Source organism: Halichoeres trimaculatus, unplaced genomic scaffold (genome assembly GCF_033239565.1).
Source record: "Halichoeres trimaculatus isolate MK-OKI-2021-1 unplaced genomic scaffold, fHalTri1.1 fHalTri1_scaffold_13, whole genome shotgun sequence".
NCBI classification, from domain to species: domain Eukaryota; kingdom Metazoa; phylum Chordata; class Actinopteri; order Labriformes; family Labridae; genus Halichoeres; species Halichoeres trimaculatus.
The window spans coordinates 31838222-31862961 of record NW_027437191.1 but is presented as its reverse complement, the minus strand read 5'-3'; the positions used below and the strand labels follow the sequence as shown (position 1 = coordinate 31862961).

The 24740-nt window shown below is 37.7% G+C and overlaps 1 protein-coding gene across 3 annotated transcripts in view; it reads right to left on the bottom strand.

Moving 5' to 3' along the window:
- stxbp5a (syntaxin binding protein 5a (tomosyn)) overlaps positions 1–24740 on the bottom strand; it is a 186415-nt gene that overhangs the window by 60626 nt on the left and 101049 nt on the right. For all 3 annotated transcript variants that reach the window (XM_074684689.1, XM_074684690.1, XM_074684691.1), the window contains exons 6-7: positions 13062–13125; positions 10014–10097 (exon numbers count right to left, since the gene is read on the bottom strand). In XM_074684689.1, the coding sequence (XP_074540790.1) occupies positions 10014–10097; positions 13062–13125 (148 nt within the window). The remainder of the gene's footprint in view (positions 1–10013; positions 10098–13061; positions 13126–24740) is intronic.

Sequence of the window (24740 nt, the reverse complement as noted above, 5' to 3'; positions counted from 1 at the left end):
AAAAAAAAAAAAAAAAAAAAAAAAAAAAAAAAAAAAAAAAAGTTTATTTTTATTTATAAATCGTTGAAAAAAATCTTAAAACTACTAGAAATAAAAAAAATAATAATAAAATAAAATAAAAAAAATATAGATAACATAAACAATATAGTAGAAATAGTAAAAAATTGAAAGATAACTTCGGCTATAATGATATGAGGCTAACGATTTATTAAGGAAACATGTTTTTTTTTTCTAAGCTAGCTCATGATTTGTTAGCATGAAACACGATGTAGCTCAGGCTAATAAGATTAATTGGTATGTGATGCACTCTGAGATGATGTGTTGTGATATGAATAGCAATTTCAGTCCAATATACGGATCTAATATGTCAGCATTAGCATATCTACCAATGCTGAATCCTGATTCACTGTTTCAGTTTGCTGAGATAATAGTTGCACATGACGAAATATGTCTAAAGCATATTTGATTTAAAGGTAGAGTCTGCAGGATATTAAAAAAAGTCAACTTTTACAGGAATAATCCTGCTTAATCATCTCCTGTAGATCTTTATACATGTGTGTCAGTGTCTGTGTCTGCTCCGAACCCCCTCCTCTGCCTGGATGTTGATGTTTTGGTTATTTTGAGATGTTTAAAGGAAATCAGTATTTATTTGACACTATTTCGTAACTGGTTGAAATTTTTTCACTGGAGCTTTAAAAAAGAGGGTAGAATTAATTAAAAAGTAGCTCGTTGTTATTTAACTCTGCGATACACTAAATTATGTTAATATTATTTTATTCTAGCCTTTTCTAGCTTATCTGTAAAGCACAAATCATTGTCAAGGTAGGGCCTGCAGGATTTTCATACATGTATGTGTCAGTGTCTGTGTCTGTCTCAAACCCTCTCCTCTGCCTGTTTGTTGATGTTTTGGTTGTGTCGGGACATTTCTGGGCGGATAGTAAGCATGGTTAACTTAGCCAATCAAAGAGCACCCAGTGCCCAGGAGACTTTGTGTGCTGATTAGCGAGTGGAAGAAGCTAATTGAGCGGCTCCGTAGCACGGAGAAGAAAAAAACAGCTAAAGTGAAACAAAACACCAAACAGATAAAGCTTGGCTCAACTTTCACTCGCTTTCAGGAAGCACAGGATGCAGAGCGATGGCAGTTAGCTTTCTGCTAACCAGGTATGTGTTAAATACCTGTGATTAGCTTGTGCTAACATGCTAAGTCAGGTGCACCGCTCTCAAGTCTCTCCAACATAGAAACGTGATGCTACAGGTGGTTTCTGGGCTAGTGAGTGCGTTCATGTAGCTACAGTTGGTGGCTGTGGGTGTGGGCTGCTGCTGGCACTGAGCCCAGGAGGAGGAACCCAGTTTGAATTTATATTTACTTTAACTTAGCCTAGCTAGTTTTAGTCAGCTGCTCTAAATGCAACTCTCACGAGATAGTGTGGATGAGTTCAGCTAAATTACAGGCTTTGATCCAATAGTTCAGACTGGCATTGGGACATCCTTAGATTGGACACAAAAGCATAGAAGTCTGATTCTGTATCGAGGAGGAAACAGAAAGAAAAGACTGAAACCCTAAGAATAAAGTTGCAGAAGAAATAATGGTGGGGACGGTCTGTGAGCTAACTGCAGAATACTTCACAGAGCTGAATGTCAGGCCTTCAGTAAATGTGGCACAGAGAGAAAGAGAAAAATCCCAAGCTCGCGTTAGCCAACAGGAGATAAATAGAAGGTGAAGAAAGGATGTACAAATTCAGATCTGTCTGTGATATTCAGCAAAGCCTCAGACCAAGGTGTTGAGTCAGAAGGAACAGAGGGTCAGGGTGACGGATGCTCTCTGGCTACCAACACTGCTGATCCACGGCTAATAATACACAATCCTCTGAAAGACACAGAGTGAAGGGCGCGCTCTCACAGCGCTTTGTAAAACTAAAGTTTTGCTTCCTGTGATGTTTGCCTGAACTCCCTCCTGAAACTTTTCTATCGAGGAGGATTCAAGAAAGTATTCTTCTTTTAAAAAGCGTTTGGCTGATATCATCCGAGTCACAACATTTTCATGATTTCTCTAATGTGCAAACTACTTTCTGACATTGTGTGAGAATCATCCGAGAATCATTACTCTTCAACTCAATCCTTTGAAATCCCCAACCACAGAAAAAACATCACAAATTTCAGCAAAACAAAAAATCTTGGAGACGCACTTCATCCAAAGTCTGAATACATCACTGATGAAAGCAGAAAGAAGAAAAAAAAAACATTCTTGTTCCAGTCGACAACTGATTCTTGACAGCGAGCTTCTGGGCAGAAAGTGTCTGAATGAGAGCGCGCAGCGGGAGGGAGCGCACAGCGGGGAGAATACAGCTGCCAATTGATTTGGTAGCTGTAAAAGCTATTTCTTTCTACAGTATTGTTTGCACAAGCTATTCAGAGATGGAGTTTGGACACATTCAGGATATGAGGGAATGACGGCGAAGAATTCAAGCCAGTTCACGCAACAAAGACCCAATTGTCCAGATCTCCCCTGGGAATGGAAACAGAGGCACCTGTCAGAAAGGAGTCGTAAACAAAATCAATGCCTCACAGAAAAGGTTGGGTGTAGTCCTTCATGGAGCTAGAAGTGCAAACCAGGCTTCAGGCTGCAAAGAAACTGGACACACTGACCCATCAGCACCACTTCCTGTCTCTGGCCTGCTGCCCGGGAACTTCGTCGCCCCACCTGCTGCAGCTAATCACATCAGTCTTACCTTGATTATCACTGTTATAACTGTTAATGTGGATCTCAGAGCTGCTCAACTCTAACTGCTTCAATTAACATTATCGTCCCTCCCCATTTCACTCTCGTTAGAGTTATTAATCTCAATGTTAGACTGATCAGTGGATTATCATTCTTCGTCGTTTCTGCTGGTATCACACACTTTTAACTGTCGTCCTGGCACAAATCTGTTCCTCCATGTTTCTATTTCTTTCTTTCTGCATCTGTTTTAAAAATCACAGCCATTTGCTAAATGTTGTACATCATAACAATTAATTCATATCTTGAAACAAAAGGGGAAATCTGATTTTTTTAAGTTCCAATACGAATACCTGGGCTTTGGTTTTGGCCAGTACTGATACTTATCCAATCCAATACCAGTGTTAATCAAACATTCTCTGTTTCTTATCCAAACTGACTGGTATAGAAGACAATTAGGGCCTCCTAAAAACAAAAACAAAAACAAAAACAAACTTTTTTTTTTACATTACTAGCTCACATTAAAGTCAGAATTCTGACTTTTTTCTCAGAATAAAATAGCTTAATTTTCTTTTTTTTTTCAGTGGCCCTAATCCTTTTCTGTACACTGGAGTACACAGCCCTTTGTCACCAATATCTGATCTTACTTATTGAGTCAGTATCGGAACCAGTACCCAATACCAGGTGCATCCCTGCGGAGTCAAAACAATGACTTTGATTTGCCATTGAAAAACATGTATAACAACAAAAAAATTTATATGGCATCTAAACAAGAAATTACATTGAAAGTGTTTTGGTGAAGTTCAAATTGCATTTTATTTATCTATTTGATGTCATTTTTTTAAAGATGACAGTGCATAAATTCAGTGATGTTTTTATTTTCTGGTTGCATTTTTTTTTTTTTTTTTTTTTTTGCTTACTGTCTTTTTTTAGTTTGAACTTTCTGTCGCTCTTTTGGCGTGGAGAGGAGGGTTTGGGGGAGGGGCTAGGAGGGCTTGATTTGCATGTTATTGACAAGTTGCTGGTATATACCAGGGAAGGCGAATGTTTTTAATCAGCTGTTATATTTTTAAAAAAAAAGCAGATGCCAATATGCCTCAAAATGCCGAATATCGGCATTGATAATCGAACTGGCTGATAATCAGTATATCCCTAGTCTGGACAACACTCGTCAAAATAATATATCATGTAAATTAGGGATCGACTGAGGCCGATTTTTAGCCTGGCTGATTATCGGTGCGGATATTTAGCATTGTGAGGCACATTTGCATCTGCCTTTTTGAAAATCTGGTGGCTAATAAGATTTTCAGGCGGGCTGGGATGATTATCAGCCATCTGATTGGTGACACGCAGAGACATATTTTGGAAAACTTGACTTATCGTAGAAAGCTCTAGGGAGCTTTTAATTTTTTTAAGTTTTCATTTAACTGTATAAGACAGCTGCTGAGCCTGGGAGCTGTCTAATGAAAATATGCTTAAAGACGTTTAAACAAAGCTAAGTGTTAGAGTTTGTATTATCCCAAATATTGATGCCAATATTTTTAGGGATGGGTAAAAATATTGATGAATTGATGCATCAAAATGTTGCCTTGCCCAATGCAGCAGCAGAAGCATAAAGCCAGATCCTTCAGCTTTAAAGTCTGACATTTGGGTTGTTTTATCGCTCCAAAAGGTGAGGTGACATACCACATATGTTCACATGGGACATGAAAATCGATAATTGAAGCATTTAAATCAATATCGAATCAAATCGCAACATAAAGAATTGAAATCAAAAATCAAAATCGAAATGAAATGTGAGGTTCTTTGCAATAACCAGCCCTAAATATTTTCACTTTTTCTGCAAATGAATATCGACCCAAAATATCAGTTATCAGCTTCCTTGACTATTGGTATCGGTATCGTCCCTGAAAAATATCACTCACCCCAAGTCTCCATTTTATCCTTGTTTTAAGGAATTAAAATTGTCGAAGAGTTACTTCCTTCAGATCAGTGTTGGTATCAGCAGGAACCAAAGCCAAAGTATCGTATTGTATCGGACTGAAAAAGTTGTATTGGTGCATCCCTAATTTAACAAAATACGGCATGTTGAAGGCCGACTCCCCCAATGAGAAGCCTTCAACACATCTGGTTCATGGTTCTTACGCATCCTGTGATCCTTTACATGCCAATTCAAACAAAGTGCTGTGCTCTGAAGCAGCCGAGTAATAAGCACTTCTCTGAATAACAGTGTTTGGTTTCAACTCCAGAGCCAGCTGTAAAACCCTGGTATAGTCAATTATCTGTGAGATGCTGGTGAAGGTGGTGGCTGTAGGGACATGTAGCCAGCTGGGCAATGTGATGGAACTAGAAAATCCCAGTCCAGTTTGGCCTGGCTGGTCCAGAGGGCTGCAGACCTCGAACTGGAACCCTGATCTAACAGTAAAGCATCACATCAGAACACGAGTAATACGATGCAGGCTCTTTTCATCAGAGTAAATCACAGACAACAAAATGAGTTGCAGGAACACACATTCCCCCATCTCCAACCCTCATCTACTCCCACCCCCTGGTCTCAGGAGGGGTGTAACTGCAGGGGTTTGCAGAGAGGCGATGGACTCCCTCGGGAGATTCAATACGAGAAACTGCAGTGCCCCGGGAGCAGCGGGGAGATATTAGCTTATCTGAGAGCGCAGGCGAAGACAGAGGGGGAGGGAGAAAGAGGAGGCTATCTACGCCAACCCAACACACCAAATCCCATTCTCATTTTTGTGTCCATGTTGTCCTCTGTGACTCTTGTTATCTCAGTGTGTGTACAGCCCCACAGCTCTGCCGCCGAGGTGAGCAGCAGCATGAGTGTTAGAGTAATCTCATTATCTTAAACAGACGGTTTGGCGCTGTGTGGAAGTGCTGCGGATGCTCTACGCATCCAATGAGTCGGCTTAAACCTCAACGACGAGTTTATGAATGAGATCAGATACTTAAAGTAACTCTCATCCTGGACAGGAAGAGGTCACATCGTGCTAAGAAATCACGCACAACTGTTTTTTATCTCTGCATAAATCAGGAAGTGATTTGCATATAAGCGTCGATAGGTAACACATGACACAAGCAGTCCAGGTCCAACGCACGCCAGGTCCAGAGGGGATCCAAGCCTCTCTGACACAGTGTCTCTTCTTTATTGTTGCCATCTTTTATTTATAGACACACACTGCTGCCCCGGGGGAAGCCAATAAAGCTGCATGACTCAGTGCTTTAAAGGGAAAAGACCTTTTACAAAGTGTTGCCCTTTTTATAACCGTAATGTTTAAGCACGTTCCCTGTGTGACCTTGCAATGTCACCAGGGACGTAAAAACATGTATAAATCAGGGAGTTGTTTAGACATGTGTTCATGAAGTGGCAGCACTTGTGTTTCTTAAGCACTGGGAAGTGGATCTGTTGCGTTTGGACAAGCTGTTTTTATCTTCGTCAGTCTGGTTATCTTTATCTTGGAAAGAATCAAAACATTTCCAAAACTGATGAATCTTTTTGAGAAATAAATCATTCCTCGACCTATTTCTTAATTAAATATCTTCAGCTTATACTCCATGGTATGCTAGTAACTAGGGCTGTCATTTTAACGCGTTAATTAGATTGATTAATTACAACGCAAATTAACACGTCATAAAAATTAAAGCAGATTAATCTGGATCCCAAACCCGCGAGGCGTTCAAAGACGCACTTATTGTCAAATGTCTAGCATTTACAAACCATTTGTCCTACATGAAAAAAGTGGTATTCTCGTTAGATTTTCAAATTTCCGAGTGTCCCTGAATGTATCACACCTAGCAACATGCTTTGAACCGGGGGGGAAGAGAGAGCGCTGTTAAGGGGACTGCCGTCCACATCTCGTTTATTCACACGTCCTTTTTGAAAATCTGCAGAAAATCAACCTTTTGCTCAATTCTGTAAAAAAACAGGTAATTTTACACTCTTTACTGCTTTAAACAAGCCCTGAATGATCGAAAAATGTCTTGTATTTAAATCCAAAGAATTCTTTGAAAATTTCCTTCCTTGTGTCATGTTTCAGCTTGGGGCTAATCTGCACCAATCAGCAACAGTTTGTGTGTTCAGAGCATGTTAAACTGAGAATACTTCACTTTTCTTTGATCCAAGACTTGAATAAAGTGTTTTGTACATAGTTCCTCACAGTTTTTAGCCTTTAGCCCTGGTTCTCCTGACCTCATAGAAGTATAGAAGTTCATATTGCAGTGAAAATTGAGTCCACATCGAGTAAAAATGTGAACAGAAGCAGAAAACGTCCTAAAAATCAAATCAGCTTATCTTAGGTGCAGGACTGTGTAGATTTTGTAAAGATAGAACCATAAAACTTTTTTCATTTGTTCCTTATGCCTCAGGGTACCTAAAAAGTGTTGTATATATTCCCACCTTATTTTTAAATGTCTTTTAATGTATTTTAATATAATTTGAATGACCTGGAATTCAAATTCTTTTTTTTGGGACCTTAAGCAGATATGAGATTAAAATGTGATTAATTAGATTAATTAATTACATATCCTGTAATTAATTAGATTATTTTTTTTAATCACCTGACAGCACTACTCATAACACACTGCTGTTGTTAGCTACTGCAACACAATTATTTATCTAAAACCACTTAAATATAAGGGTGGTTTATGAATGAATTAAAGAAATCTATTTTGGTTCCCTTGCAACAAGAGATAGAGAAATATGATTTTTTTTATCAGGGCTGATACTGATACCGATAATCAGTAGTCAAGGAAACCGATACCTGATATTTGGAGCTGATATTCATTTGCAGCAAAAGTGAAAAAAATGGCATCAAAACTTTGAATAATATAAACTCCGACACTGTGACAATAAATGGCTCCCCAAAGTTTTCTACGGTAAAGTTTTCCAGAAAAATAGCCTTGCGTGTAACCAATCAGATGGTGGGTGACTGTGGGTGGGACAATGCTAGAGACAGAGCAGTGACTGCAGATAGAGAAACATGGCTGCACCAGAGCAAAAAAAAAGAAAAAAAAGTTTTACATTGATTTCTTATTGGGCGTCAAATCAACTAAAAAAAGGCAGATGCCGATATGCTTCAAAATACTGAATATCAGCTAGGTTGGGCCAAATCTAGGTCTATCCTTACATGCAACACTTAGAACAATTTAGAAACTCAGAGTAAAATTTCAGAAAATACAAGAAAAAAAAGAAAGGGTATAGGTTGAAGCTAAAGCTTATTCAGAATCAGAAAGTAGAAGAGATTGGAAAGCTTCCCCTTTAAGCGCAATAGATATTTGAGTTAAAAAGCATACAAAATTTATATAAGTAAAGAGGAAAAAACTATGAAGTTTTGATTTTTTATTTACTTGTTTTATTTTTTATCAATTATTCAAATTTCCATTTTATATATTTAAAAAAAATATATATATATTATTATTATTTCAGATCCACTCCTTTTATCTCACAAAAAACCACAAATAGTAGAAAATACGTGCAAAGCAGAAACAATATTAATTGCCAACAATAATTGGAACTAAGTGCATAATCACACAAACCTATTAATGAATATTCTCCATAGTGTATTTCAAAATCAGGTTGATTTTGTACAGTCTTTTAGCCTTTTTAACACACCACGTTTTTACTTCTTCAGAAGACAAATTTCATAAATTGACCCTCGAACCCTTTTAATCTTTGCTTTTTGAAAAATGAATGTTCCCCTCAGTGATTTTCTCTCTTTATAAACAGCTTGTGAATATTTTGCGGTCATTGATCAGTTTTTGATATATACCTTGTTTGTATTGTGATATATTCAACTAAGTCTGTAACTTTTAGTACACTGAACTGCAAAAATAGAAGATTGGTTGGTTTACAGTATGTCTTTTTTTAACCTATAATAAATATGGCTTTTTGTAACAGAAAAAAAAGTGCGTATTTCAAAAACAGTTTTAGAAGTGGAACAAGTTCTGATATCAGCATCTGTATATCATCTGTCTATTCGTTAGGCCTACGATAGGCCAGCAACCTGTCTGGGGTAAAACCAGCCCACTACCCAATCCTAAGCCCCCCTATAACCCCTTAAATAGGGCAGTAAAATCTTGACATTGCATCAGCCTGAGTTCGAGTATTGGCATCAGTATAGAAACATATTGGTGTCAGTATGAGAACAGTTTGTTTTGATTTGTGTATAGTCCTTCCTGCAATCCATTATTAATATAAAATTAATGCTGCTTCCTATTTTTCCTGCATGCTTTGCATTTATTCTCTTCATTTTTTATAAATCTGCCCTACATGTGCTGTGTTTGTGACCTTAATGATGGTTTCTGCTTCCCTTGCATTCATTTTATGTCAAAGGCTACTGACCTACTCGTTAGCTTACTGTCATGCTACTTCTTCATGTAGCTTCTAATGATGTTTAATTGCAGGGTATGAATCGTATTCCAATCACTGTTTTTTTCACCCCAAGTTTTTTGTTTCTTTAATTTTGTTCTGTTTCATTTGGTTCATGTATTTTTTCATCTGACATGGAACTATGTATAGGGGCACATAGTCCATTATTTAAAGCTGATTCTTGTACTTATTTTTCCTTAGGTAAACAGTAATATTTTTTTCTTTTCTTTATTTATTTTCCTGTATTCCTGATTTTGTTTTCTTATTATCATTATATTTTTTATTGTTATGACATTTTTTTGCACTTTGTGAGCTGCTGTGTCAGAATAATTCCCCCAGGGGGATTAATAAATAATGTTATATAATGTTATTATTAATAATGTATATTCTATTCTTTTGGCTAACTGTGGCAAAATGAAAAAAATAAAAATTAAAAAATAAAAATGACATAAAAGCAGTAGTTATATCAGACGATACCAGTTATATTAACACTTATTTCAATTTGCGTTGTCAGCAATGTACATATATATATATATATATTATAGATATATATTGGCATCAGATTCTTCATAGGTGTGGTATAACTTTCAGTTTCAGTTTCAGTATCTGTTTCTTTAACTTGTCCATTTAGATCACTTCCTGTTTTTTATGAATCAGGAAGCACAAACTCCTTTTCTTCGCAGTCAGCACATCCTAAACACACCGCTCTCAACAGCCGTAGTAAAACATCTCAAGTCTTAGACGTTTTACTAGCAATAAAGTCTCTCTCACACACACATTTCTCAGCTGTGAACAGTAAAGCTCATGAATGTGAGATTAAATTCCCAGATTCTGTTCCTGGAAACAGGCTTTAGATCAGGAGAAATGACTGAAAGCTGTTAAAGAAGAAAAGAAACAGGGGAGTGGAGTTTTTCCTACCTCATCATAAGTGTAGCGATAGTCAGCCTTCTTTGATTTCAGATCCCACAGGACCACGATCCCAGACTCAAATCCAATTATAAGCTGGAGAGGAAGAGCGACAGGCAGTCGGTGAGATAGGTGGGAGAGATGACAGGAGCGCAGATAGAATAGACCCCGTGACGGGCGCAGAAAGCAGTAATACATTTGACATTCACACGCAGCATTAAAGGAAGTCAGGTGTAAGTCGACTTCTGGGGGCTGAGGAGGAAACCTGCCCACCCCGCTGCACATGAGATGATAATGTGGAGAGATTCTTCTTGAACACAAAGTCAAAAAATTTTTTTTTTTTTTACACCTGTAAAGTTATTTTTAGAAACAATGCCTGGCTTCTAAAGCATTTTAAATCTGCTCCTGAGGCAGCTCATTCAGTTTAAAGAGGCTCCAAACGCCTCATGGTGGGAGGATTCCTGCATGCAGAGCACCAACAGCTACTGATGTAATGATCCTAAAAATAACTCAATTGATGGTTCTCTGTTTTTTACTGCAGAGCTGAATATCTTAACTGTCACTAAAGTACTAAAGCTTAACTTCCATGACAAGGGTCTGCAACCTTTGGTATCAAAAAAGTCATTTTGTGACCTTTTCCACCAAAGAAGAGTGGTCTGGAGCTACAAAAACATAACACAGCTAGTAAAGTTTTACAAGTTTTATTCTACAAAAGGAAAGCCTAAAAAGAAGAGCAGTGTGCACATGTAGGTTAACTTTAAAAATGAACTTAACTTTGAAATATGCAAGGCTTTTTGAGTCCTTTCCATATCTATGTAAAATTTGTTGTTTTTTTAATTATCCCATTTTAATATACTTACAGATAAAAATATAAAGCCACAGCTGAGCAGCTTAATTAAAAGTAAACAGATAATTAAGAATATTTGTGACTTTCACTCTTATCTCTGTCAGGGCTGTACAATCATCAGTTTGGTTTTCTGTTTTGTGCTTATTCTGAAAATGTCCTTCAAAGTTTCATTTTTCTTGTTGGCTAATTTCTTGCCACATATATGCACTGCAGAAAACTGAAACCTTATCAAGTGTTTTTTGTCTATTTTAAGTAAAAATTGTCTAATTATGCTCTATATGAGCCACATTCAACTGGTCAGTCCAGAAAAATATCTCATTTTAAGTTATTTAAAGACAAAAATCATGTCAGAATTGCTTGCAAAAAGTAAGAAAAAATCTGCCAATGGAACAAGAAAAAAATTCCCCAAAAATCTGCTTTAAACTAGAATAATGTCTTAATACAAGTAACTCATGGCTCATATTAAGTCTAAAAAGACATTTTCTACTGAATATGAGACAAAAACACTTGATGAGATTTCAGTTTTTGCAGTGCTCAAATTTAAGTTGAGGAGTCATTAAAACTTACTCTTTAATTAAAAGACAAAAGGTATCACCTTTAATCACAAGATAACTGAGCAACAAAAACAATTCAAAAATCAAAAATTAAACAAATTAGAATAAGATTAAGAAATAACTTTTATTTTTTTTGTGTGTTTTAAAAAAAACTTTTATTTCCTTCAGAATAAATAAACATATATTTATCTTAAAAAATAAAATTAATAATAATAATAATTTTCCTCAAGCTAAATAAAGTTTGTTTTTATCTTCAAAAAATATTTATAATAATTTCCTTCAGGTTAAATAAAGTACCTTTTTATCTTAAAAATAAAACAAAAATATTTATAATAATTTCCTTCAGGATAAATAAAGTATCTTTTTATCTTAAAAATAAAACAAAAATATTTATAATAATTTCCTTCAGGATAAATAAAGTGTTTTTTTATCTTAAAAATAAGAAAAAATTTATATATAATAATTTCCTTCAGGTTAAATAAAGTACCTTTTTATCTTAAAAATAAGAAAAAAATTATATATAATAATTTCCTTCAGGTTAAATAAAGTACCTTTTTATCTTAAAAATAAAACAAAAATATTTATAATAATTTCCTTCAGGATAAATAAATTATCTTTTTATCTTAAAAATAAAACAAAAATATTTATAATAATTTCCTTCAGGATAAATAAAGTGTTTTTTTATCTTAAAAATAAGAAAAAATTTATATATAATAATTTCCTTCAGGTTAAATAAAGTACCTTTTTATCTTAAAAATAAGAAAAAATTTATATATAATAATTTCCTTCAGGTTAAATAAAGCACCTTTTTATCTTAAAAATAAGAAAAAAATTATATATAATAATTTCCTTCAGGTTAAATAAAGTACCTTTTTATCTTAAAAATAAAACAAAAATATTTATAATAATTTCCTTCAGGATAAATAAAGTATATTTTAATATTAAAAATAAAAATATGTATTTATAATAATTTCCTTCAGGATAAATAAAGTATCTTTTTATCTTAAAAATAAGAAAAAATTTATATATAATAATTTCCTTCAGGTTAAATAAAGTACCTTTTTATCTTAAAAATAAGAAAAAAGTTATATATAATAATTTCCTTCAGGTTAAATAAAGTACCTTTTTAACTTAAAAATAAAACAAAAATATTTATAATAATTTCCTTCAGGATAAATAAAGTATATTTTAATATTAAAAATAAAAATATGTATTTATAATAATTTCCTTCAGGATAAATAAAGTATCTTTTTATCTTAAAAGATAATAATGATAGTAATTTTGCTCAGGTAAATAAATTATTTATTTATCTTAAAAAAAAAAAAGAAAAAAAAAGAAAAAAAAAAAACTCAAAAATCCCTGAACTCCCTCAGAGCTATCTGGGACCAGGACTTTAGGATCACTATCCCCGATGAAGAATCATACTCATACTTCTTCTATAACTACTGGACACCAACTCCTACAGAGTAAAATCTGACACAGAAGCCATGTCTGTCTTCTTGAAACAAGACATTTTTCTGGACTGGTCAGGTGAATGTGGCTCATATGAAGTTTAAAAAGACAATATGGTAATATTCCAGTTTTCCCAGTCATAAAAGGAAAATCCATTCCCCAAAAAAGTTTATATAAGTGTGTGGAGAGTAATGTTTTGCTCTTTACCTTTCCCTCATCCATGGGGTTGTCACTTATGTGGACGACTGGTCCGGGATGAGCCTTGGACGATCTAATGAGACAAAAACAGACAAAGAGGGAGATGTATGAGAAGAGCTTTCACATTCAGCCGTAACGCAGACATCAAAAGCCAGCGCTCGCTTCACGGCGACGTATGGAGAGGGTTACGGTGTCTTTGAACCTGTAGAGGAGGTCCGCCGGCGAGGACAGAGCTGCCAATCACTCCAAGGCTCTAAGAGGCTGTTCAAAGACATAAGCTCACTTAAGGTTGTGATAGATGGCTCTGTCAGGCCTGGCAGTCCCCGACGGCGCGTAAGTGTGTGTGTGCGTGTGTGCATTTGCATGTCGGTGAGAGGAGGCAGCACAAAATGTTCAGCCCCCTCCTCCTCTCCTCCTTTCTTCCTCCTCCTCCTCCTCCTCCTCCTGTCTGTGCTCTACCCTCCAGACAGCCTTATGTCAAAGCTCCGCTTTGCGCTTCACGTGGCTGCAGGATTCACCAAACCTGGCCTGGCTAAAGAAGGATGTGGGCGGTGGAGCGCCGGGGAAGGTCACATGTGGAAGAGAGTGACTGTTAACTGTAACACTGCTAATGTAACGCTGGCAGCAGCAGGCGAGGATGAGAAGGCCTGACGAGGAGAAGAAGGACGGTGCCAAATGAGGCATGGCCAGGAACTTGATTTGATGCAAAGATGCCCGGTCCAGCTTTAAGGGGCTGGATCAGGGCTGAAACCCGACACCAGGATCAGGTATCGGTGAATCCCAGTCTGGAGCCTTAACAGAGTGACAGTAACTCTTCACAAAACTTATTCATATCACAGCTGATTGCAGCTTTAGGGTGATGAAAACTATCATTTCTGACAAACTCTTCAGTAATAAAAGTTTTCAATCTTTCTGTAACTGAATTACTTTTATTATGAAACAAATACATCAGGAGTTGGAGTAGAAAAGCAGCTCATTCCCACTCTGTTTCCTGCTCTGTACGCAGTCCTCTCTGAATAAAGGCAAAAAAAAGTCCGAAAAATCACTTTGGTAAAAGTTCAACACATTACTTAAATACTGTAAATAAGGATGGGTACAAAACGTGGTACTTTTTACTATTTTTGCTCCTGTGTTTGTCCTGAGATCTTACATGTAACCATGGCTGCATTGTTCACATGTAAATTCAGTTAAAAGTCTGTTGCATGTCAATGCTAACTGGTGCAAGGCCGGATGTTCCCCACAAGTTGAGTTGATCTATCTCCAATAAGATGGACAAGCTACCTGTGCTAACCCAGCTACAGAGGGAATACCAGAAGGCAGAGTAGCATCATGCTATTCACAGACATAGCTAACACCAGACACCAACACCACATGTGAAGAGCTTCACCTGCTGTGAGCAGACAGGATCCAGGAGACAGAGACTGAACAGACTGCTGAAGAAGCTCAGTCCTGGACCCTGTGGAGGTGGAGGCTGGCTGACTGGACAATGATGGACAAGCTGTCAGCATCTATTTTCTTATGGAGCTTTTTACACTTTCTATACACTTTCTTACTTTTGTTTTCTTGATTGCTGCTGTGACTCCTCCTGAATTGTTTTAAACACTAAATTAAAGCTGTAAGAAGCATCAAAAATGTCTGTTTGATCAGTGGTCAGCTGTCAGAAACCATGGAGTTAACATCTTTCGAGCTGTGTTTGTTAGGGAGCTACAGGTGCTTTAGAGCAAAGAGTGACCGTGCTAACTTGAGACTCTTAGCTGAACGTCACTGAAAGTCACCAGTTAACAGGGTCATACTTCACACTGAAACATCGGCGACGTATGCAGCTGTGTTATTAAATGTGGTTTCTTTATCCAACCTCAGGTAACCAGGTTTGACCGCAAAGAAATAATCTTAACTGCTGATATTCTCAATCTAGTTTTTACTTTGGGTATTTAATAAAAAGTTGGTTTTCAGCCGAGGTTATAACACGGAAGGAGCCAGGATTTCAATTTTGGGTGGGTCTTAAATTACAAAAGTTAGTAAAAACTATTTCTGTATAAATATAGATGGACTGTTACTAGGTATGTTTTGAAGCAGATTTGGTTGCTTTTTGATCCATTAATATTTGGTCTTTCCAGAAATTATTCTCTAGTCCTACTGGTATAACATGAGACTGAATGTGTCATAACTTTTTTAACAACAGGCTAAAACAGGGGTGGGCAAACTTTTTGATTCGTGGGCCACAATGAGTTCTAACATTTGACAAAGGGGCCGGACCAGGAGCAGATGGATGGAGTGCTTTGGTAACTATCAGGGAATCATTCGTTCAATCCTTATCCGTTTAAGAACCCAAAATCGGAAAATGGATAACGACTGGATAACTTGTTATTCAACTTTTTGTTTTCAAATCAAAAATCAGAAAACAAGTAACGGTCTATTTTTCGCTGTCTTGATTTTATTTTGAAATAAAAATTAGAATATGAGAGAATGGAATTATAATGGGATTTTTAATCCGTGTATGGTTCGTTCTGTCGTTATTCTGTTTCAAAACAAAATCAAAAAAACGAAAAAACTGACTTGTTTTTTTGTTTTTCTGTTTTAAGACCAAAATGGGAAAACGGAATTACAGAAAAACAGAAAAACACGTTTTTTCTGTCCTGGTTTTAAAATTGAAAAAACAAAAAATAATAAAAGATTGTGTCAAAATTGTTTGTGTGATATTTTGATATTAAATGTGAACTCTGTATATAGAAAACATCAGAATTGCAGGGAAAATAAAACATTAACAAGGTTTATTCATTTAATTTTTTCAAGTTCCGCGGGCCGGATTAAAATGTTTCATGGGCTGCATGTGGCCCATGGGTCGTAGTTTGCCTATGCCTGGGCAAAAAGATTGGCTATATTGGCTCATTTTATAAAGTCAGGGCATCTAGACAAAAAATATATATATATATATATATATATATATATATATATATATATATATATATATATATATATATATATGTGTGTGTGTGTGTGTGTGTGTGTATGTATATATATATATATATATATATATATATATATATATATATATATATATATATATATATATATATATATATATATATAAATCTTTTTTTAAAAAAAAAAGAAAGAAAGAAAAATTTTTGTTGTTTTTTAAATAAAAGTTTGAGGAGGGCCTGCCAGAAAGACGGGGTGGGCCTGGGATCTTCTGGCCCACCCATGGTGCCGCCCCTGGGTTATAACGTAGACTCACTATGGAGGACTTTGTGCTCAAAGTTTTGCTTTTGGGGGAGTTTCTAGTTCTAGTTATTGACACAAGTTTGTGTCCTTTTATTTCACTGTCTGGTGTGTTTCTCTGGGGAACTCACTGAATTTCTCCCCTTACAATGTCTGTCCACTGAATATCTGCCCACTTGTTGATGTTTACTATTCACTCACTGATTCCTCATAAACCTGTGAGTCATTTACCATCCACCAAATTTGTATTATTTAGGTAAAAATATATAATTTTGGTGGTTAACTCCCTCTCGTCTCTTCACAAACTGTTGTACTCCACAGCACTTCTGTTGTATATCTCTGCACACAACCGTAACTGTTTACAAACAGTAACAATTGTGACATACTATGACATGATTTAAAGACTACATCGCCCACCTCTACGAGAAGCAGAGCACAATGCAAACTTTATTTCTACAGCCTAACTCAGTGTATATAAAAAAAGAAGCATCTTCAGCAGTGTGTGTGTGTGTGTGTTTGGGGGGGTGATATGTGTGTGTAAGAGTTGGGATGTAACAGTTAGTGGGCAGGCAGTCAGTCAGTTGTCTCTATATTTAGCCTGTTTGTGCTGGAGCCTTATTACCTAAGCTCTGCTGCAGCTGGAGCTGTTGATTTATCTAATCCCCTCTCACTGCCTGTCTCTCAGCAAGCAGCCGTCCGTTCTTACACACACACACACACACTTTCAGCAACATTTGCATGTCGGCACAATTAAGACACATCTTTACACCCACCTGTTAGTTAAAACCCACATCCACAACAAACAATTTCCCTCTTTCTGAATCACAAAACGTAACATGTGAGCACGAAGCATCTCCCTGCTGCTGTCCCACATGCTTCATTTCCTCTGGTTTGAGGATTTCACGCACAATATTCTCGCTTTTTCCCCCCTCCCTGTGGATCTGAAACAAATCTGTTTTGTTGAAAAACCTGTAAATAAATCTGACCCGGACACATTCACAAAGTCCGCTAAATGCATGTTCAGGTTTGGAGATAAAGGAATCACCATGGCAACAGAGGCAGGATGGGCAGAGCGCGGAAAGAGGCTCCCAAAAATCATCTGCCACAAACACACAGACCCACCCACACACACACACACACACACAAACAACACCTGCTTAACTACTTCAACACGCTCCCGTAAACACACAGTTCTGCCTGTTTGCTGCTAATGAGTCTGCATTTTGAATACGGAACAACAAAGACGGCTTTGGGGACGAAAACATTCAGGTATGTGTGTCTCTGACACCTCCTGCATGTTTGGACAGATTGAGGAAAAACACACTCAGGTCGAACTCAGCCCCAACGACAAATATGAGATTGTTTGGAGCAAAATTAAATCTTAAAAAAACATCACCCCCTTTTTTAATCTTTATTATTTCACCGAAAATATATCAAATATTTGTCCCTGTCCGTCAAACATTCAGTTCTTGGAAGAAAGTCTGTAAATATGTACCAAACACACACACACACACACACACACACACACACGCATCATAAAGCAACTGTTGGAGTGTGTGTAGATGACACAGGGGAGATGTTTAAGCAATAAAGAGGGTAACACCTCATTGGATCTGAAAACATCCCTTCATTACAGGCACACCTACCTGTGCTATACCACACACACACTCACATACACACACCCCAAACATTTTATTACCCTCACATTATGCATGTATGAAGCTGGCCCACCTACCTATTCCAGGGCTGATCTACATACAGCCTCACACACACACACACACACAGTCACACACACTGTAGCCTGGAACATCTGGTGTCACAACGGGTGACACTCTGTGAAGCAGCACAGGCGCAGTCACCATGACAGTGTTTCCGCGGCAACATGGCTAGAACAGCCTATGCCATGTATGACCTCATGTCACCTCTGTTGACTGTGAGTGTGTGTATGTTTGTATTAATGCACAGAGGCTTATACTAAGCCCATACTCTAGGCTTATGTTGACAGAATTATGTATAATTATTTATATGCAATTATAAACAATTGCTAACGATCTTTGTTTTGCATATTTCACAGTCAGCTCTTCCTGAGAGGAGGAAGCTAGCTGCTGATTAGCCTTGTTTATCAAAAATATTTAGAATAAATATGAACCATTTGGCCTAGAATTAAAATAACATGCTAACTAGAGAAGCTATTCCTCTGAGTATCACCTTTACCTGCTTCTTGTTTTTGTTAGCTTGGCTAAGCTAAATAGCAAGAGAGTAGCAAAGCTCAGCTGCCTGTTAAGAGTTGAAAACTGTTAGAATAGCATGATAATAACATGCTAACCTGTGAAGTACAGGGGTGCTATTTCACGTCTCTCCTCACATCTCTATGCTTAGCTAGGCTAAGTTAGCCCATGTCTGACTTTTTTGTTTTGCTTTTGCATTACAGCAATCATAATATGATAGCTGACGAACAGTTAGCTAAGTTGAGAAAAAGACTGATAACAGTAACAACATTAGGGATATTAATGTTAGCATCGCTAGCATTTGTATGCTAACCAGTGGGATTTACAGGTGCTGTTAGCTGAACATTAGCCTCACAATGGAATCAAGCTAGCGTATACCCTGCGTCACATCTCCCCACTGAATTAAGACTTATCATATTGGATCAATATACTGGAGCATAGTGTTTACTAGACGGGTATGAGAAGTTGGTCCATGACTGATTGAAACAAAGTAAACATGATGCTAGCTAATCTGAGTACAAAAAGACTATTAACAATGACAACAGGGGGATATTAGAGGTACCATTGCTAACATTTGTATACTAACCAGTTGGATTTACAGGTGCTTTTGGCTGATCATTAGCCTCACAACAGATCCAGGCTAGCTTGTACGCTACATCATATCTCTCCACAAACTAGCCATATAGCAGATAATATGCTAATCTGAGCACAAAGACTAATAATAACCACAACAGGGGGATATTAATGTTACCATTGCTAACATTTTTCTTTAACCAGAGTGATTTACAGGTGTTGTTGGCTAAACATTAGCCTCACGACAAAGCCAGGCTAGCTCATACCTTTAATCACATCGCTCCACTAAATCAAGCTTATTATAGCTGATAAATATACTGGAGCACCGTATTTTCTTGAAACAAAGCAAACATGATGCTACAGCTAGCAGACATTTAGCCAGTCTGAGTACAAAATCTATCAACAGTGACAACACAGGGATTTTAATGTTACCATTGCTAATATTTGGATACTAAGCAGTGGGATTTACAGGTGTTGTTGGCTAAACCATAGCCTCACTACAAAGCGAGGCTAGCTTGTACCCTACATCATATCCCTCCACAAAACTAGCCTAATAACTGCTGATTAATATACTGGAGCATAGCATTTACTAGATGGGTATAAGAGTAGCTGTTAGCCTGTGACTGATTTTTTGAAACAAGGCAAACATAATGCTATAGCTAGCAGACACTTAGCTAGTCTGAGCACAAAGACTGATAACAGTGACATCAGTGGTATCTTAATGTTTACAATACTAATATTATTATCCTAATCAGCAGGTTTAACAGGTGCTGTTAGCTTAATATTAGCTTAACAGGCTAGCTCTTTTCCCTGTGTCTTTGCTAAACTTGGATTTTGATCTTTGGCTTCGGCGTCTTGTTTATTTAACTGTTATAAAAGTGTCATTTATCTTCTCATTTGCTCTTTGTAAGATGTCAAGCAAATAGTTCTCTCCTTTTTCTTTTCATTCTTGTACAAAAAAAACCCTTTTTTTAACTGATTGAACCTGAACAGACTCACTCCACCTCAAGACTGAGCTACAGAAGCAGCAGAATAACGACATGACAGCTCGTCATATTCTGATCACAATTCCTTCCAATTAGAACGCTGACCTGTAATTTCCATCCCTGATGTTATGTTCTGTTTAAAAGCTTTGTCCCCCTCAGGAAAGGTCAGTGTCTCTGACCTACACCTGCAGCCTGGAGCTCTAGATGCGCTCTAAATGGCTTTGAAGATACTGGAAGCTGTAACTCTTCCCTAGCAACACACTGGGGGCTCACACATGCATAAAACCACAGCGCTCAGGAACATACATGGACGCATGAAAAATTCACCAAGTATTAACAATAGCCTGCGGGTCCTGAGTGGGAGAAATAGAAAAAGGACGGAACAGGAAAATCCTTAGGCAAACATGTTCCCGTGAACTATGCGTCATAGACGGCTGTTCACATTTTACCATTCCTGTCCTGCTTCTCTCTGGTCCTCTGTGCCCAGCGACTATCTCGCTAAATCAAATCAAACATGAACACAGACGCTGCCAGGTACAGAAATATAAACAGTCCTGCAAATAAAGTGCAAACATGCAAACAAATTATGCATGGGGACACAAACTCACACAGGCCTTGATGTAACGTCCTAGTTGCCTGCAGCACTAACTGAACTCCGGTGCCACGCAGTTGGTTACGTACTGTACAATATGTCTAATAGTCGTTCCAGTACAGTAGTTTTGAAGAAGAGGTGTGAGTCACACCAATACATGACGTTCGGGGTCACGCTGGGCCTGGGGGCGCTGGCACGTCGGCTGCAGCCTGTCTGCATATAGCAGGGCCTGAGGGGTGATGACCCCCGTACACACCAAAACACACCACAACACACCACAACCAGGCCTTGTTACTGCAATCACATTAGAGCCGAGGTGAAACAGGAAGCGCCGGATATAAAGTGTTTGATTAGATTTTCAGTAGCACTTATGTGGAGTGGAAGTGCTTTATCTTTTGCATGGATTATTTCTCGTTTTTACCTCAAAATAATTGTGTTTCATCAGCAGACAGCTCAGCTGATAACAGCTACACGTCAATTTGGCAAATTAAAAAATGGGCATCCTGTTTAAGCTGCTTTAGCCTGCCCACGCTTCCTGCTCCCTCTGCAAACCACCTCCTTTTTAGCTGTGTCTGATTTTGCCAGGGTCGTATGTACAGTCATGATGCTCCTGAGTCTTAGAGGATGTCTCCAAATTGCTTACTTTTCTAGGACTGTAAACCCAAGGAAAAAATCAATTAATGAAGATTTAAAAAATGCTAATTTGAGCAACTGGCCTGAAACTACTTGCCAAATTGACTCGATAAAGGATTTTTCTGTTACTCCTTGTATTGTCACAGCTCTCATATAAGATAAAGTGTTATCTCAGGCCAATTGCAGCGCCAGAAGACAAAAACAATGGCGGACTCACAAAAGCTTCGGTATCTGGACTCCACCTCTACCAACCCCACAGCTGGCACAGAGACAAGACAACAAGAGAACCAGCTCGCACCTCTCTGATCCGCATCAAAGCAACACCACAGACAGAAACGCTCCAGCAGAAACACACATCTGAGAGCGTTTGTTGCATATTTTAGGATCAATATCTGGCACTCGCTGCCATCTTTCAGATATAGCATCACTCAGAACGGCTTTGTGAGACACGGGATCCTCGTTTCTGCAAAGTAACGGTGCAGTAAAGTTTAGACGGGAGCAATAACATGCCCAAGGAAGTTTTGTTGCAGAGTTTTAACTTGGGTAATATATGCTGATGAAAACAATTCATCACCGGGTGGATTGAGGAAATGGAGATGAGGGTGAAGATGAGACCAGATGTATGTAGGAGTGAAGCAACAGGGGAGAGAAGGAATGTGAATAAATTGTATCTTTTAATTTGTAACTGTATGCTCTGGTCTATTAAGTTCACACTGCAAAAATATAAAGTTTTATCGAGCGTTTTTGTCTTATTTTGAGTAAAAATGTCTAATTGTACAGACCTGATAAAAATCAAAAAGTTGCTAGAATTTACCTTTTGCACATTTGGATCTTAATGAGGTTTTAAGTAGAGCTACAATATGCAAAAGCAAGAAGGGGGAGTGTGACAAAAAGCGCTTTGAAAAAGTAATTTATTGAAAACAAGTAAACTGAAATATGGTGTTTACCAGCTGATGAAAAGTTTAAGACCTTCACTCAAAAAATTACAAAAAACTCTCCAAACCAGAACAAAAGTATAACTATAAACTATAAAAAAAAGTTGTTTTTTCACCAAGCAGTTCAATACGACACACCTCATGATGGGTAAAGGCAAAGAGCTCTCTGAAGACATTCACAACCTGATTGTTGCTCAGCATCAGAATGGAACTGGTTACAGACTTATATCAAAGCACCTGAATATTCCAGTCAGCACCGTTGGGGCCATTATTCACAAGTGGAAGAAGCTCCACCTTACCATCAACAGGCCACGCACAGGAGCTCCTTGAAGATTTCTGACCAGGGAGTCAGAGAGATAGTCAGAAGAGTACTCAATGAGCCAAGGACCACCCTGAAAGTGCTCCAGAAAGAATTGAAGGCAGCAGGTACAATTGTTACAGAGAAAACCACAGGCAATGCACTCCACCGCCATGGCCTCTATGGACGCTCAGCCTGCAAGACTCCATTCCTCAAGAAAAGGCATGTTGAAGCTGGTTTAAAGTTTGCTAAACAGCATCTTGACATGCCTGTAGAATACTGGGAGAATGTTGTCTGGTCAGATGAGACCAAAACTGAACTTTTGGGCTGTCATACTACAGACCATGTTTGGAGGAGAAATGGCTCTGCACATCAGCCAAAAAACACTACACCAACAGTGAAGTTTGGAGGTGGAAGCATCATGGCATGGGGTTGTTTCTCATCTCATGGTGTTGGTAAACTTCATATAACTGATGGAGCAATGAATGGAGCCATGTATGGGGAAATTCTTGAGGGCACCAAAGAATATTCCAGATTTAAAGACAATCTGTGCAGAGGAATGGGCCAAAATCACACCTGAGCAGTGTGGGCCATTAGTTCAAACATACAAGAAGCTTCTGGAAGCTGTCATTGCAAACAAAGGCTTCTCCACTAAGTATTAGATGAGTCTCAGTTAGCGTGTTCAATACTTTTTTCCTGTGTTATCGCACTTAATTCCACATAATCATAATTTATGGACCTGAACGTTGTGATTTCTTTTCATGTGTGGATTAGCTCGACGATCCGACCACGTTCAAGAAGAAACAGCTTATTGGCTTTAGCCATCAGGAGGGCATGACTGTGTGAATGCCTGACAGAAAATGAACATTTTGAGCAGATTTTTTTTTTTTAAATTACAAGTTCCAAATGTTTTTTGTCACACTCCCTCTTCTTGCTTTTGCGTATTGTAGCTCTACTTAAAACCTCATTAAGATCCAAATGTGCAAAATGCATATTATCTTGGACTTCAATCATAGTGAGTTTACTTTTTTCTGCACGTTGTGATTAAGTGGTTTAACTGAGGCACATGTAAAATGCTGAATTTTTGTAGGAACAAAATGCACAAAGAAAAAAGCTGTTTAATTCTGTGTGGGCAAAAAGAACAAACTTGCACCTAATCAACCTGATCTATGTTTCAGAGATGTGTGAGCTGCTTTTTCTCACATTTTGAGAAATAGAGGGCATGTGATGTCACATTAGGAGGGGATTGTTGTGAATACATCCTCGGAGTGGCAGGAAGCTCGTGCTGAGCGGTGTCAGCGTTTAGCCTGAATACTGTACAGAGTAGGAAAAAAAGGGACTTGCAAAATGGGAAAGGGGCTGTTGTGCAATCGACTGTGCAAAGTGATTCAACAAGCAGATACCAAGACCAAAACTATGAAAAAAGAAAATGCAAATGGATCACTACAACTGCAACTCACGTACAACTGAATCCAGGCACATGAGTTTCCATTTTTATCAGAGGTGTTGGATCTTTGGATGAAATCAGACCTTTGGTAACATGGTCCTTACTACCAATCATTGGAATATGTCACATTTTGCCTTTTCAAGACTTGATGCAGATCATATGTTGGCTTTATGCTGCAGCTCTGGATTATGAAGCTATAATGCTCTACTACCTGGATATAAACAAGCGCAGTGGACAGATGATGCCAAGAGGTGAAGTTACATGACGGCTGGGGGTGTTAGAGGGCTATGTCTGACCAAAACAACTTAACATAAGCCAAAAAGTCTCTAAAGTTGTAGGAGCGCTCTCTGTGTCTCGAAGAGGTGAAAGATACATGGAATATACTCGACTAATCAGCTGCTGATGTTTGGCCTCCCAGTTGGACTAACAGGGCCTGTTTGCTTTGGAAAGGGTTGTCAGCACATAACTTCCACATCTAGTAGAGTACAAAAGAAGTTTGGGGATTTTTTCTTTGCTGATTTCCAATATGCCCATATTTAACAACCAATTTTGCCGTTATCGATACCAATACCGATATTTTTTCTGCCCACGTAATTGCAGAGATGATCAAATCTCTTCTGTATTGGATGTAGCGTATTATATTATTGTGTATACTCTTATCACATTTCTTATGTATAAAAAAATGTATATTTAAAATTGTATATTCATTTATGACAGCTGCTTTCAAACAAAAAAATCTGAAAAGATAAATCCTAAATGAAAGCTGGATGATGC